The 13868-nt window shown below is 52.7% G+C and overlaps 1 protein-coding gene across 1 annotated transcript in view; it reads left to right on the top strand.

Moving 5' to 3' along the window:
- Positions 1 to 13868, top strand: part of LOC112542916 (uncharacterized) — a 69990-nt gene that overhangs the window by 18898 nt on the left and 37224 nt on the right. Inside the window, exons 3-4 of the mRNA XM_088151905.1 lie at positions 8213 to 8257; positions 10579 to 10680. Coding sequence (XP_088008031.1) covers positions 8213 to 8257; positions 10579 to 10680 — 147 coding nt within the window. The remainder of the gene's footprint in view (positions 1 to 8212; positions 8258 to 10578; positions 10681 to 13868) is intronic.

The following is a 13868-nucleotide window of genomic DNA, read 5'->3' as shown; positions in this document are numbered from 1 at the left end:
GGATAAAGTCACTCAGATTTGCTCCAACTTGGATTCTTACTGGGCAAAGCAGGCTTAGTTGCCTGGGGCACATTCTGGGGGTGTGATTTAGGATGAATTTGAGCTAGTAACTTTCAATTAAGTGGACAGGGTTCTCTGTGCTGTCAGCTTGGCCACCTGTTTACTGAATCTGGGCCCCTCCTGGATTTTAAAAGTGGCCAAGGGGTGACCCACAGTTGGATCCATGCCATGGTGCTGGCCTCTCTGAGGGAGCGGGTGATACTTCCTGTCTTGAAAGAGGCAGTGGTGTGTCCTCTTGTCAAGAGGCCATCCTTGGACCCAACAGTTTGTGAGAACTACTGACCAGTCTCCAACTTTCTCTTTTGGGGGAAGGTTTTGAGAAGGTGGTTGATCTGCAGCTGATGAGAACCCAGGAGGAAATGGTTATCTAGACCCATTTCAGTTGGGTTTCAACCTAGGATTTAGTACTGAGACAGCTTTGGTTGCACTTGTTGATGACCTGTGGTGGAACTGGGATGGGGGTGATGTATCCATCCTTGTGCTCCTTGATCTCTCAGTGGCTTTTGATCCTGTCGACCATGGTATCTTTCTGATCCAGCTCTGTGGGTTGGGGATTGGGGGTACCGTTTTATGGTGGTTCTCTTCCCTTCTCCGGGGCTGGTTCCAGTCTTTGCTTTGGTTGGGGGGAACAGATCGCTCCCTAGGCCTCTCCTGTGTGGGATGGGTTCTACCCTGTCTCCCCTCCTTTTCATCTACATGAAATTGCTGGGTGAGGTCATCCACTGGTTTGGGGTGGTCATCCACTGGTTTGGGGTTCAGTATCATCAGTATGCTGATGTTACCCAATTGTGTCTTTTGACCCTGGGCCAGCCAAGTGAGGCTGTCAAGGTTCTGTTCCAGTGCTTGGAGGCTGTGCAGGTTCGGATGGGGAGGAACCATCTCCAAGTCAATCCTGCTGAGACTGAGTGGCTATTGAACTGCCCAGATCTGGGGATATTCCATTTTTGACCTTTGTTGTGAGCCACCCAGAGTCTTTGAGAGTTGGTTGGCATAAAAGTTTAATAAATTATTATTGTTGATCACACAATCAGCCTATTATTATTATAGTTGGTTGCACAGTCAGCCAGATGTTTAGACTGAATTTGGCATTTTTATCCATCTATCGAGTCCTTCCTAAGGACCTTGGATAGGTAGATGTTGTTTGATGGTGTTAAAGGTATTGTTGCAGGATAAAAACTGTTCCAAGTAAAGCTGCCTTTGGCAATTGACTGATGGTGATTTTGTCAATGCTGATGGTGTTCAAGTGGGGCTCCAGATGTTTTGGGATTGCACCCAAGGTGCCTATTACTATTGGTACTATCTTTGCTTTCTTTTGCCACAGTTGTTCTACTTCTATTTGCAGGTCTTTATATTTTCTGATTTTCTCCAATTCTTTCTTTTCTCTTCTGCTGTCTCCAGGTATTGCAATCTCCACTATCCAGACTTCTTTGTCTTTCCTACCAATAATGGTTAAGTCTGGGGTGTTTTGTGGCAGGTGCTTGTCTGTTTGAATTCTAAAGTCCCAGAGCACTCTTCATTTTCTATTACTTTGTTTGTTTTGTGGTCCCACCAGTTTTTGCTTGTAGGCAAATGGTATTTCTTGCAGATATTCCAATGCACCATTGTTGCTACTTTGTCATGACATTGTTTGTAGTCAGTCTGTGTGATCTTCTTGCAGCAGCTTACTAAGTGGTCCACTGTTTCTCCAGCTTTTTGCAGAGATGGCATTTGCTGTCTGTTGCTGTCTTCTTGATTCTGGCTTTATATGCATTTGTTCTTAAGGCTTGGTCTTATGCAGTCAGAATTAGTCCCTCTGTCTCTTTCTTCAACTTTCCTCTCTTGGCCATTGCCAGGTCTTGTTATCTGCTTTGCCTGCTAGTTTTTGTGTGTACTGGCTGTGAGATTTGCCCCGTTCGACAGAGAAACTCTCGTGACACGTGTGGTTCACAAAGAAGGTTTACTCATGCGTAACGTAGTAGTCACAAGCAAAGCCAGGACTGGCTTGGTACAATTGCATCACTTGTTATATTCCCCCCTTCCCGCGCTTTTTCCCGCCTCGTGATCGCGTTGCGGCTGTGGGCTATTAGGCCCCCCAATGTCCCCCCTGATCGTTCATGATGGCAGGGTCGGTCAGAGTCCATTGTCCTTGATTGCCAGTCCCCCTCCGGCTGGGTTGGCCCCTCCCTGCTACGTGCAGACCGCGGGTTCTGTGCTGCGTTGCGATCTTGTTTCGCTGCCCTGCGGCCCCGTTCCTTGCTTGCTCGCGCCGTTATCAGTTCGTAATTAAAAGCTTCCGCTGCGGTTTTCCTGTTTAGCTGGCCGCAGGTGGCTCGTTAATTAGCGGCGCTTTCGGTTCCTCTTTTCCCCGCTAGCTACCGCCGGTGGATTCCGCGTGGTCTGGTTGCGAGCTTCCCTGCAGCCCCGTGCTTCCCTGAAACCTCGTGCTGACCGAACCTGACATGCCGCCCCCCTGACAACTCCCCCCCTCGGTCCTATTTCGGCTTCCCGGGGTATTTACTGTAAAAGTCCCGCACTAGGTCCGGCGCCCTTATGTGGGTTTTACTCACCCATTCGCTGTGAGACTTGGGGAAATGTTTCCATTGCACTAGGAGCTGGGTCTGCCCCTTGTGCCTCCGGGCGTCCAGTATCCGGTTGATTTCGAAATGCTGCTCCCCCCCGACCATGATGGGTGGTGGTACTCCCTCCGCCTTGTGCCAGGCGTTCCCCGGCTGGTGCAACTTTAGCAGGCTGCAATGGAACACCGGGTGGATCTTCCCGAGGCTTTTCGGGAGCGTCAGCCTGACGGTCACCGGATTGATGATCTCCGAAATGGGGAACGGCCCCACAAACCTCGGGCTGAGTTTTTTCGATGCCTGGTGCGTCTTTAGGTTTTTGGTTGACAGATACACCTGGTCCCCCACTTTCCACTTTTCCTCGGGGAGCCTCTTGCGGTCCGCGTGCTTCTTGTAGTCGGCTTTGGCTCTTTGCAATCCCGCGTGCGCCGCTCGCCGGGTCTCGTTGATTTGGGCGAACCAGGCGTCCAGGGAGTTGATCTGGGATTCCGGCTGAGGCAGCTCCGGCATGGGGACGAATTCTCTCCCGGTGGCTACTTTGAACGGAGAGAACCCGGTGCTCTTGTGGACGGCGTTGTTGTATGCCACCTCCGCGAATGGTAGTAGCTCCGCCCAATCGTCCTGTTGGTGCCCCACGTAGCAGCGCAGGTACTGTTCGAGCCCCCCGTTCAGGCGTTCCGTGGCTCCGTCCGTCTGCGGGTGCGCCGCGGAGGATAGGGCTTGTTTCGTCCCCACCCGCTTCAGGAACTCCCGCCAGAACCGCGCGATGAAGTTGCCGCCCCGATCGCTGACGATACGTCGAGGTGCGCCGTGGAGTCGGTAGACATGTTGCACGAACAGTTTCGCCAGCCCCTCGGCCGTGGGGACTCGCCGGCACGCTACAAAGTGCGCTTGTTTGGAGAATAAGTCCGTGACCACCCAAATGGCGGTCTTCCCCTTACTCTCCGGGAGCTCCACTATGAAGTCCATGGCGACCTCTTGCCAAGGGCCGTCGGGTTCCGCTACCGGCTGGAGTAGGCCTCTAGGTTTGCCTTTGGCTCCTTTCGCTGTTGCGCACACCGGGCAACCCCCGAGTACGCCTCCACGTCCTTCCGGAGCGTGGGCCACCAAAACTGCCGCCGGATTAAGTGGAGTGTCTTTACGAAGCCGTAATGCCCCGCGCTCCGGCTGTCGTGGGCTCTCTCCATGACCTCCCGTCGGCAACCCTCGGGCACGTACAGCTTTCCTTCGTGCCACCACAACCCCTCTTGGCCGGTTAGCGCCTCTCGGTTCTGCTTGAGCCAACCGTCCCGCTCCGCTGCCTCCGCGAACCCTTGCCTTACTTCAGACGCCGCGTCCCGTCGCTCCCCCTTGGTCTGGCTTCGGGTCACCGCCTTTGCAGCCAGCCTGCTGGCGGGGATGACGGAGTCCACGATCTCCTCCCGTAGGCTGGCGTGTTGGGGCATGCGAGACAGTCCATCCGCTAAGAAGTTGCGCTTCCCGGGGATGTGTTTCAGTGTGAACCTGAACCTCCCGAAGTATTGGGACCACCGTGCCTGTTTGGGGGATAGCTTACGCGGGGTCTTCAGGGCCTCGAGGTTCTTATGGTCCGTCCACACCTCGAACGGTTCAGTTGCCCCCTCCAGTAGATGCCTCCACGTGGCCAGCGCCCACTTGACCGCGTACGCCTCTTTCTCCCACACCATCCACCTCTTCTCCGTCTCGGTGAATTTGCGGGAGGCGTAGGCGCACGGGTGGATGGCCCCCTCCGGGCTGGGTTGGAGCAGGACTGCTCCCGTTGCCACGTCTGATGCATCCACTTGGATTATAAACCGCCGGTCTGGGTCGGGATGGCGCAGGATCGGCTCCGCGGTGAACCGCTGTTTTAGTTCCTCAAACGCCCCCTGGCATTCTGCCGTCCACGCGAGTGCCATGCTGGGCTTGGGGGGTTTCCCAGTGCCCTTGGTTTTTAGCAGGTCGGTTAGGGGAAGGGCGATTTGGGCGAAGTTCGGGATGAACTGACGATAGAAGTTCGCAAACCCTAGGAAGCTTTGGAGTTGCCTCCGGGTTCGCGGCGCTTCCCAGCCCAGGACATCCCTTACTTTCGCCGGGTCCATCTCAATTCCCCGGCTGGATATTCGGTAGCCGAGGTAGTCTAGTTGCTCTCGATGGAACTCACATTTCGAGAGCTTTGCGTACAGCTGTGCCTTCAGCAGTCTCTGGAGCACCGTGCGCACCAGGCTCACGTGCTCCGCCAGGGTCTCGGTGTAGATGAGGATGTCGTCCAGGTAGACCAGGACGCCCCGGTAGAGTAGGTCGTGCAGCACCTCATTAATTAGCTGCATAAATACTCCCGGGGCCCCTTTTAATCCGAACGGCATCACGGAAAACTGGTAGCTTCCGAGCGGGGTGTTGAACGCCGTCTTCCACTCATCTTTTGCGCGGATCCTAACTCTGAAGTAGGCTTCGCGCAAGTCCAGTTTTGTGAACACCCTCCCCTTCGACAGATGCGACATCAAGTCCTTCATCAGGGGAGGGGGTATTTGTACTCCGTGCTGATTGCGTTCAGCCCCCGGTAGTCTACGCACATACGGAGCGAGCCGTCCTTCTTCTCCCGGAATAACACCGGGGCCGCTAATGGTGACTTCGCGGGTTGGATGAATCCCCGTGCTAGGTTCTTGTCTATGAACTCGCGCAGGGCTCCCATCTCCCTCCTCGACAGGGAGTACATTTTTGGCTTAGGCAGGGTCGCTCCTGGCTCTAGCTCGATGGCGCAATCACTGGGCCGGTGTGGTGGGAGCTGGTCAGACTCCTTCTCCCCGAACGCTGCCGCCAGGTCTCGATACTGCCTCGGGATTCCGCCGCCCGTCGGGGTTCCCCGGGTCCGGCCCCTCGCTTTGCGGTTGCCTCGCCAGTCGCCGCTGCCTCCCTCGCCTCGGGATCGTGGCGGGTCTCCGGGGTCCCGGCGCTGCTGCTGCTGCTGTTGCTGTTGCCGCCCGGGTCTCGGGCCCCATCTGCTCTCGCCCCGTCTCCCGGTGTCCCGGACCCTCCGCTTGTCCGCCGGTGGTTGCGGCTGCCTCCGTCTCCACGGCTCGGTCCCCTCTGTTCTCGCCCTCGCCGGTCTGTCGACCCCGAACCGCACTGCCTCCGCCGTCCAGTCGACTCGTGGGTTCCGCCGCCGCAGCCACGCCAAGCCGAGTACCACCGCGTAGTCGGCCACCGGGACCACCACGAACCTCAGTTCTTCCCGGTGACTCCCGATCGTCATCTGGACCGGCTCGGTGTAATACTGAGCTGGCCCCCCCCTTGCCATCGTGCCATCTAACTGGCTGAATGAAATGGGCTCCCGGAGGCGCCTCAGCTGTAGCCCGAGCCCCGAGACCACCGCTGGGTGCATCAAGCAGTGGGTGCAGCCCGAGTCCAGTAGCGCCCGTAGCTGCGCCTCCCTCCGGATCTCACCCCCCGGACGTGTATCCTCACCCGGAACGGTGGGCAGTCCTCGTCTCCTATTGGGTCCGCGCGCCTCGACTCCCCTGCTCGCACTGGGACGCCGTTCAGTGCGAGCGCGCCTCGTTTCCCGCCGGCTCCGAGTCCTCTCCGGAGGATGCTGTCTCCGGGGTCGACCAACCCCCGCGTCCTTTCTCGGTCACCGCCGCCACTGCCCCCTTCCGCGGTCGGTCACCGGTCCTTTTCCCGTTCGCACGCGGGGTTTTGACTTCGGGCCGTGGTGGGGCGCCTTCCCGCTCCGTCGGGCACTGCGCCGCTCGGTGGCCTCTGCCTCCGCATCGGAAGCACAGATTCGGGGCTCTGGTCGCCTCTCGCCTCCCGGTGGACTGCCGTCGACCGCTCCGTCTCTCCTCGGGGGTCCTCTCCCTCGGCCGGTCCCTCGTCTGGTCCCGTCGTCTTGTGCTCTGTTGGATCTGCCGCCACGCCGATTCCACCGTTCCGGCCAGCCAGATCCAATCCTTCACTGTGGCCGGGTCGTCCCGCCCCAGTGCCCGTTCCAGGATCTCTGGGTTGAGTCCCCTCTTAAAATACTTCACCTTCAGAGACTCCGGCCAGTCCGCGAGCTTCTCGGCCAACCTCCGGAACTCCAGGGCATATTCCGATACCGATTTGCCCCGCTTCCTGAATTGTAGGATGTCGTCCTCCGCCCGCTTGGCGCTCAATGTGTCCTCGAATCTGTCCCGGAGCGCCTGCATGAAGTCCGGGAAACTCCGTAGTTCCGCCGCGTTGGCATCGTACAGCCCGATCACCCAGCTGGCGGCTTGGCCATCTAGCAGCTCGGCCACGTAGGATACCCTGTCCTCGTCTCTAGCGAATAGGTGACCACCCCTCTGCATGAACCCCCTGACGTGCGTCAGAAAGTGCGGCAGCTGTTCGGGGTCCCCTGAGAACTTCCCAGTGATACCTCGAAGTCTCAGGGCGTCTGCCGCCCGTTGGTCCTCCGACCGGGGCGCCGTGGGTGGTGCCGGCGGGGGTGTCGGACCGCCCCCCCTGTCGCTCGCCTCCTCGTTCACCGCCGGTGGCCCCACTCTCTGTAGTAGGGTCTGGAGCATCGCCTCCACGGCGTCTAGGCGTCGCTCGACTCTCTCCTCTAGTCGGGCGAATTTCTCGCTCCACTCACGGTTCCGGAACCCCGAACCCCGGGTCATCGTAACGCCCGAATCGTCTGGTCCTTGATTCACGCCCATCGACCACCGCTCGGATGGAGTGCGCCCGGCCCTGGCCGCTGCCCCGTCGCTCCTGGGCGGCTCCGACCGCCCTTCCGCGAGCCTGGATTCCTCGCGCTCCAGCTGACCCACGGATTCCTCGTCGCTGGTCATGCCTGTATTGAGAAAGAAAACGCTCCTCGGTGGTACCGGGTAGCGCTGACAGTGAGTCCTGGCTTTATGTGAGATTTGCCCCGTTCGACAGAGAAACTCTCGTGACACGTGTGGTTCACAAAGAAGGTTTACTCATGCGTAACGTAGTAGTCACAAGCAAAGCCAGGACTGGCTTGGTACAATTGCATCACTTGTTATATTCCCCCCTTCCCGCGCTTTTTCCCGCCTCGTGATCGCGTTGCGGCTGTGGGCTATTAGGCCCCCCAATGTCCCCCCTGATCGTTCATGATGGCAGGGTCGGTCAGAGTCCATTGTCCTTGATTGCCAGTCCCCCTCCGGCTGGGTTGGCCCCTCCCTGCTACGTGCAGACCGCGGGTTCTGTGCTGCGTTGCGATCTTGTTTCGCTGCCCTGCGGCCCCGTTCCTTGCTTGCTCGCGCCGTTATCAGTTCGTAATTAAAAGCTTCCGCTGCGGTTTTCCTGTTTAGCTGGCCGCAGGTGGCTCGTTAATTAGCGGCGCTTTCGGTTCCTCTTTTCCCCGCTAGCTACCGCCGGTGGATTCCGCGTGGTCTGGTTGCGAGCTTCCCTGCAGCCCCGTGCTTCCCTGAAACCTCGTGCTGACCGAACCTGACACTGGCCATGTAATATTTTGCCTTGCCATGTCTCTTTTCTATTCTTCATTTGGTCTTTCTGATAGGCCAGTTTGTTTTCTTTGGTATTCAGTAAACCTTCATGGTTCAGTGCATCTTCTTCACTGTCCTTCAGATATTTTTCAAATGCCCTTTTTTCTTTTTCAGCTGCCTGGTGTACTTGGGACATTCCACACCCACCTATGGTCCTTGGTAAGTAGTCTGTCAGCGTTGCTACGTGGATGAAGGGCATGATTCATTGTCATTATTTTTCTGGTCTTCCTATCCAGGGGCTTTTAGTTCAGTTTGAGTCCAGTCCACTATTCCAGCTATATATCTAATGACTGGAATTGCCCAGGTGTTAATTGCCTTGATGGTATTTCCGCCACTGAGTTTGGACTTTAAGATCTTCTTCACTCTTCTGATGTATTCACTACTAAGCTTCTTCTTGTCTTCAGTGTGCTTGATGTTGTCAGCCTGAAGGATGCCCAGGTATTTGTAGAGATCTTCCTCATCCAGATTCTTGATGTTATTTCCATAGGGCATTGTGATTCCTTCAGTTTTCACTATTTTTCCCCTGTTGATGGTAAGGGTGCCACATTTGTCCAGTCCAAACTCCATTGCAGCTGCTGGCCCTGGTTGCTTAGCCAACAGTCCTGAGTCCTATAGCCACTTGTCACCAGATGTCCAGGACCCAGGCAATGGCCGATCAGGTATGGGTTTCTATAAATTATGTCTCACCATACTGTTTATGGGAGAGACACTCTTTGTCTGGCTTCTCTGATGAGACTTGTCCAGTATGGTTTGAACCTCTGGCATAGCTCTCATCCTCCTTGGAGCACTCAACCATGTCAAGGTAGTGCCTCACTGGGGGGGGGGTGCTCCTCCTCCTCCTCCTCCTCCTCCTCCTCCTCTTCCTCTTCCTCTTCCTCTTCCTATTCTTATTCTTATTCTTGTTCTTCTTCTAGATCTGGCTGAGTGGGGATGCTCTGAGTCCCATTGGTGAAGCAGTGTAAGAACTGCGGTACTCAATTCCCAATAAAAGCAACTCCTATTGAAACCAATGCAGGTTCAAAAGAAAGTTCATTTATTGGAAGGTAGTGAACAGATCTAAAGCATAGCTGGAACTGTGAGACTAGGCTGAAGCTGCCATAACCTAAAGATGAAGTAGGCAGTAAGCAGAGAGGACAAAAGCCAGGAATCTTGTCTATGAGATCCCTTCAGGGAGGTAGATAAGAAACCGCAAGTCGTTAAGGAAAAAACAAAGGACCTGAACCAGAAAGAGGAAGTTGGGCCTGAGCACATGGAAGCCCTCACCCCAATCCCATCAACTTGTAAATCAACCCAGCAAGGACTTTTGGGGATAAAAGGGGTCCCAAAGCCCACCCATTCTGAGTCGTCTTAGTCATCTGAGTCATCTTTGGATCCAGACTTGGCGGTTTCCGTCCCTCTAGCTAGTGCCTGGCAGCCTAGTTGGGAAGGACGTGGGTAAGTGCGTGTGTGTGTATGAGGAAGAGCAAATGTACCTTGCAACCAGTAAAGTTTTGCTGTTATTTTAAATTCACTGGGCCTCCGTGTATTACAAAGAACCTCTTGTGCCTCAGTGTTCAGTTGGAAGTGATTTGTGTGTATCCCTAATTATTTCCCCGCTGTTGACCAGGGCTGTGTGTCTGTCTGCTCCAGCCGCACCTATCGGGAAAACCCAGGTAGAAAGCAAGGGGGGCTGACAAGATCCACGTGCCTCAACAGGCTGCGAGTGTGTGAGTGAGTGACCATAAGCCGAACCTGGGAGCAGCGTGTGTAACAGAACCGAGTCCCATGCACACCAAAACTTAGTTTTACCTCACTCCCATTTCACCCCTCCCCTTCAGTCTTGGAATCTCTCTTGTGCATGCTGCAGATGTTCTCAGGTTCTCATGTTGGTAGGACCTTGGGTATCCCTGAGAGCGAGATAACAGCCCACCTGGGCTTAGCAATTAACATTCCCATCCTTCCCCCCTTTCCTCCCTCTCTCTGTAATGGCAGAAATGAAGCAAGCAAACTAGCAGCACAAGTGATTGGGAGGATTCTGACAGTTGCCTGGTAGGCCCTAGGAAGTGTGACTTCTCTGTCATGGCACCTACCTTGTAGAACAGTCCCCCCGAGAGAGGGACAGGCCTGACCCTGTTAGCCTTCCAGAAGGCTACAAAGACCTGGCTTTTCCCTCCAGGCACTGAGATCAAGATGTCAGGAGCTCTGGCATGGGTACTGTATTTATTAAATTTTGGATTTGGTTGATAAGTTGATAGTGTCATTTTGAGGGGCCTCAACCCAGTTTCTTTTTAATGGATCTGTAGAGTTGGTTTATTTTTATTTCTCTTTGGCACTCAGAGTTCCTTGGGTAGATGGGCAACTATATAAATTTGATAGATAAAATGCACCCGGGAAGGAAGGCAGAAGGAAGTGACCACAGATTAGCAATCTCAAATGAAGAACAGGCAGAGGGATAGAGACCCAAAGGAAACCTCTAATTTCCCCTCACTTGCCCCCTGTAGCCGGCAGTCTGGAGAGTCAGCGCCATTGGGTTTGGACCTCCAACAGGAAAAAAGAAGAATCTAGCAACTGGAGCACAGATTCCCTTCCAGCACAAACCAATGGTAGGTACTGTTTCTTCTGTGGCCTTGGGCTGTTTTCCACCCTGGACACCCCACCCTGCACAGGAAAGGCTGAAAGGGCTCCCAACTGCAAGTCCTCAGTTTGGCATTGTGCTCCAATAGTTGGAAAAGTTCTCACAAAGAGAACAATTGGTGTGAGATCAAGACTTTGTCCAGCTCTCTTATTCTCTGGGCAAGCAAGAGGTGGAGTGTGTTCAGTACCAGAGCCTTGAAAGTACGGGACTGGGGGTCTCTTGATGGGCATACAATCATTGTTTAGCTCAACAGAGGCTAAGAGTGCCCCTAGGGGCATAATGTTACTGTTGCTGTAGGGTCCTCATGTTTGAATTTCACAAATCATTTGGAACCGGATCATTGTTTCTTTGCATAAAGAGGAAGAGGAGATCTTGGGATTTAAAATATCTCCAGACCCCTCATTAAAATGCAGCAATGGCTAATTCCCCTTCATGGATCACTGCCTTGTTGTGGCGAAGGGGCTTGCGTAACTCAGTGAAGCCATGAGCTATACCGTGCAGGGCCACCCAAGACGGACAGGTCATGACAGAGAGTTCTGACAAAATGTGGTCCACTGGAGAAGGAAATGGCAGCCCACTCCAGTATCCTTGCCAAGAAAACCCCATGGACAATGTCAAAAGGCTAAAAGATATGACGCCGGAAGATGAGCCCCTCAGGTCGGAAGGTGTCCAATATGCTACTGGGGAAGAGCGGAGGGCAATTCCAAGTAGCTCCAGAAAGAGTGAAGCGGCTGGGCCAAAGCCGAAAGGACGTTCAGCTGTGGATGTATCTGGAAGCGAAAAGAAGGCCCGATGCTGCAAAGAACAATATTGTATAGGTACCTGGAATGTAAGATCTATGAACCAAGGCAAGCTGGATGTGGTCAAGCATGAGATGACAAGACTGAACATCGACATCTTGGGAATCAGCGAACTGAAATGGACGGGAATGGGTGAATTTAATTCGGGTGACCGTTATATCTACTACTGTGGGCAAGAAACCCTTAGAAGAAATGGAGTTGCACTCATAGTCAATAAGAGAGTGGGAAAGGCAGTAATGGGGTACAACCTCAAAAACGACAGAATGATCTCAGTGCGTATCCAAGGCAAACCATTCAATATCACAGTCATCCAAGTCTATGCCCCAACCACTGATGCTGAAGAAGCTGACGTTGACCGCTTCTATGAAGACCTACAACATCTTCTAGAACTAGCACCAAAAAAAGATGTCCTTTTCATCATAGGGGATTGGAATGCTAAAGTAGGAAGTCAAGGAGTAATCGGAATAACAGGCAAGTTTGGCCTTGGAGTACAAAATGAAGCAGGGCAAAGGCTAATAGAGTTCTGTCAAGAGAACAAGCTAGTCATAGCAAACACTCTTTTCCAACAACACAAGAGACGACTCTACACATGGACATCACCAGATGGTCAATACCGAAACCAGATTGATTACATACTTTGCAGCCAAAGATGGAGAAGCTCTATACAGACAGCAAAAACAAGACCAGGAGCTGACTGTGGCTCAGATCATGAGCTTCTTACTGCAAAATTTAGGCTTAAATTGAAGAATGTAGGGAAAACCACTAGACCACTCAGGTATGACTTAGATCATATTCCTTGTGAGTACACAGTGAAGGTGATGAATAGATTTAGAGGATTAGATTTGGTAGACAGAGTGCCTGAAGAACTATGGACGGAGGTCCGTAACATTGTACAGGAGGCAGCAACTAAAACCATCCCAAAGAAAAAGAAATGTAAGAAAGCAAAATGGCTGTCTGATGAGGCTTTACAAATAGCTGTGGAAAGAAGGAATGCGAAAAGCAAGGGTGAAAGGGAAAGATATAAGCAACTGAATGCAGATTTCCAGAGAATAGCAAGGAGAGATAAGAAGGCCTTCTTAAATGAACAATGCAAAGAAATTGAGGAAAACAATAGAATGGGGAAGACTAGAGATCTCTACAAGAAAATTGGAGATATGAAAGGAACGTTTAGTGCAAAGATGGGCATGATAAAGGACAAAAAAGGCAGGGACCTAACAGAAGCAGAAGAGATTAAGAAGAGGTGGCAAGAATACACAGAAGGACTATACAAGAAAGATCTTAATGTCCCTGATGTCCACGCTGGTGTGATCACTGACCTTGAGCCAGACATCCTAGAGAGTGAAGTCAAGTGGGCCTTAGGAAGCATTGCTAACAACAAAGCTAGTGGAGATGACAGTATTCCAGCTGAGTTATTTAAAATACTAAAAGATGATGGTGTTAAAGTGCTGCACTCAATATGCCAGCAAGTTTGGAAAACACAACAGTGGCCACGGGATTGGAAAAGGTCAGTTTATGTTCCAATTCCAAAGAAGGGCAACGCCAAAGAATGCTCAAACTATCGCACAATTGCACTCATTTCACATGCTAGCAAGGTTATGCTCAAAATCCTACAAGCTAGGCTTCAGCAATACATGAACCGAGAACTACCGGATGTACAAGCTGGGTTTTGAAGAGGCAGAGGAACTAGAGATCAAATCGCCAACATTCGCTGGATCATGGAGAAAGCACGAGAGTTCCAGAAAAATATCTACTTCTGCTTCATTGACTATGCAAAAGCCTTTGATTGTGTGGATCACAACAAACTGTGGCAAATTCTTAAAGAGATGGGGGTACCAGACCACCTTACCTGTCTCCTGAGAAATCTGTATGCGGGCCAAGAAGCAACAGTTAGAACCGGTCATGGAACAACCGATTGGTTCAAAATAGGGAAAGGTGTACGACAAGGCTGTATACTGTCACCCTGCTTATTTAACCTATATGCAGAGTACATCATGAGAAATGCCAGGCTGGAAGAATCACAAGCCGGAATCAAGATTGCAGGGAGAATCATCAACAACCTCAGATATGCGGACGATACCACCCTAATGGCAGAAAGTGAAGAAGAACTAAAGAGCCTCTTGATGAGGGTGAAAGAGGAGAGTCCGAAAGTTGGCTTGAAACTCAACATTAAAAAAACGAAGATCATGGCATCTGGACCCATCAATTCCTGGCAAATAGAAGGGGTAGAAATGGAAGCAGTAACAGACTTCATTTCTTTGGGCTCCAAGATCACCGCGGACGGAGACTGCAGCCATGAAATTAAAAGACGCTTGCTCCTTGGGAGGAAAGCTATGGCAAGCCTAGATAGCATATTAAA

Source organism: Python bivittatus, unplaced genomic scaffold (assembly GCF_059951505.1).
Source record: "Python bivittatus isolate LINGU-HERP-01145 unplaced genomic scaffold, Pbiv_v1 ctg000680_np1212, whole genome shotgun sequence".
NCBI classification, from domain to species: domain Eukaryota; kingdom Metazoa; phylum Chordata; class Lepidosauria; order Squamata; family Pythonidae; genus Python; species Python bivittatus.
This window is presented reverse-complemented; position numbering and strand designations above follow the sequence as displayed.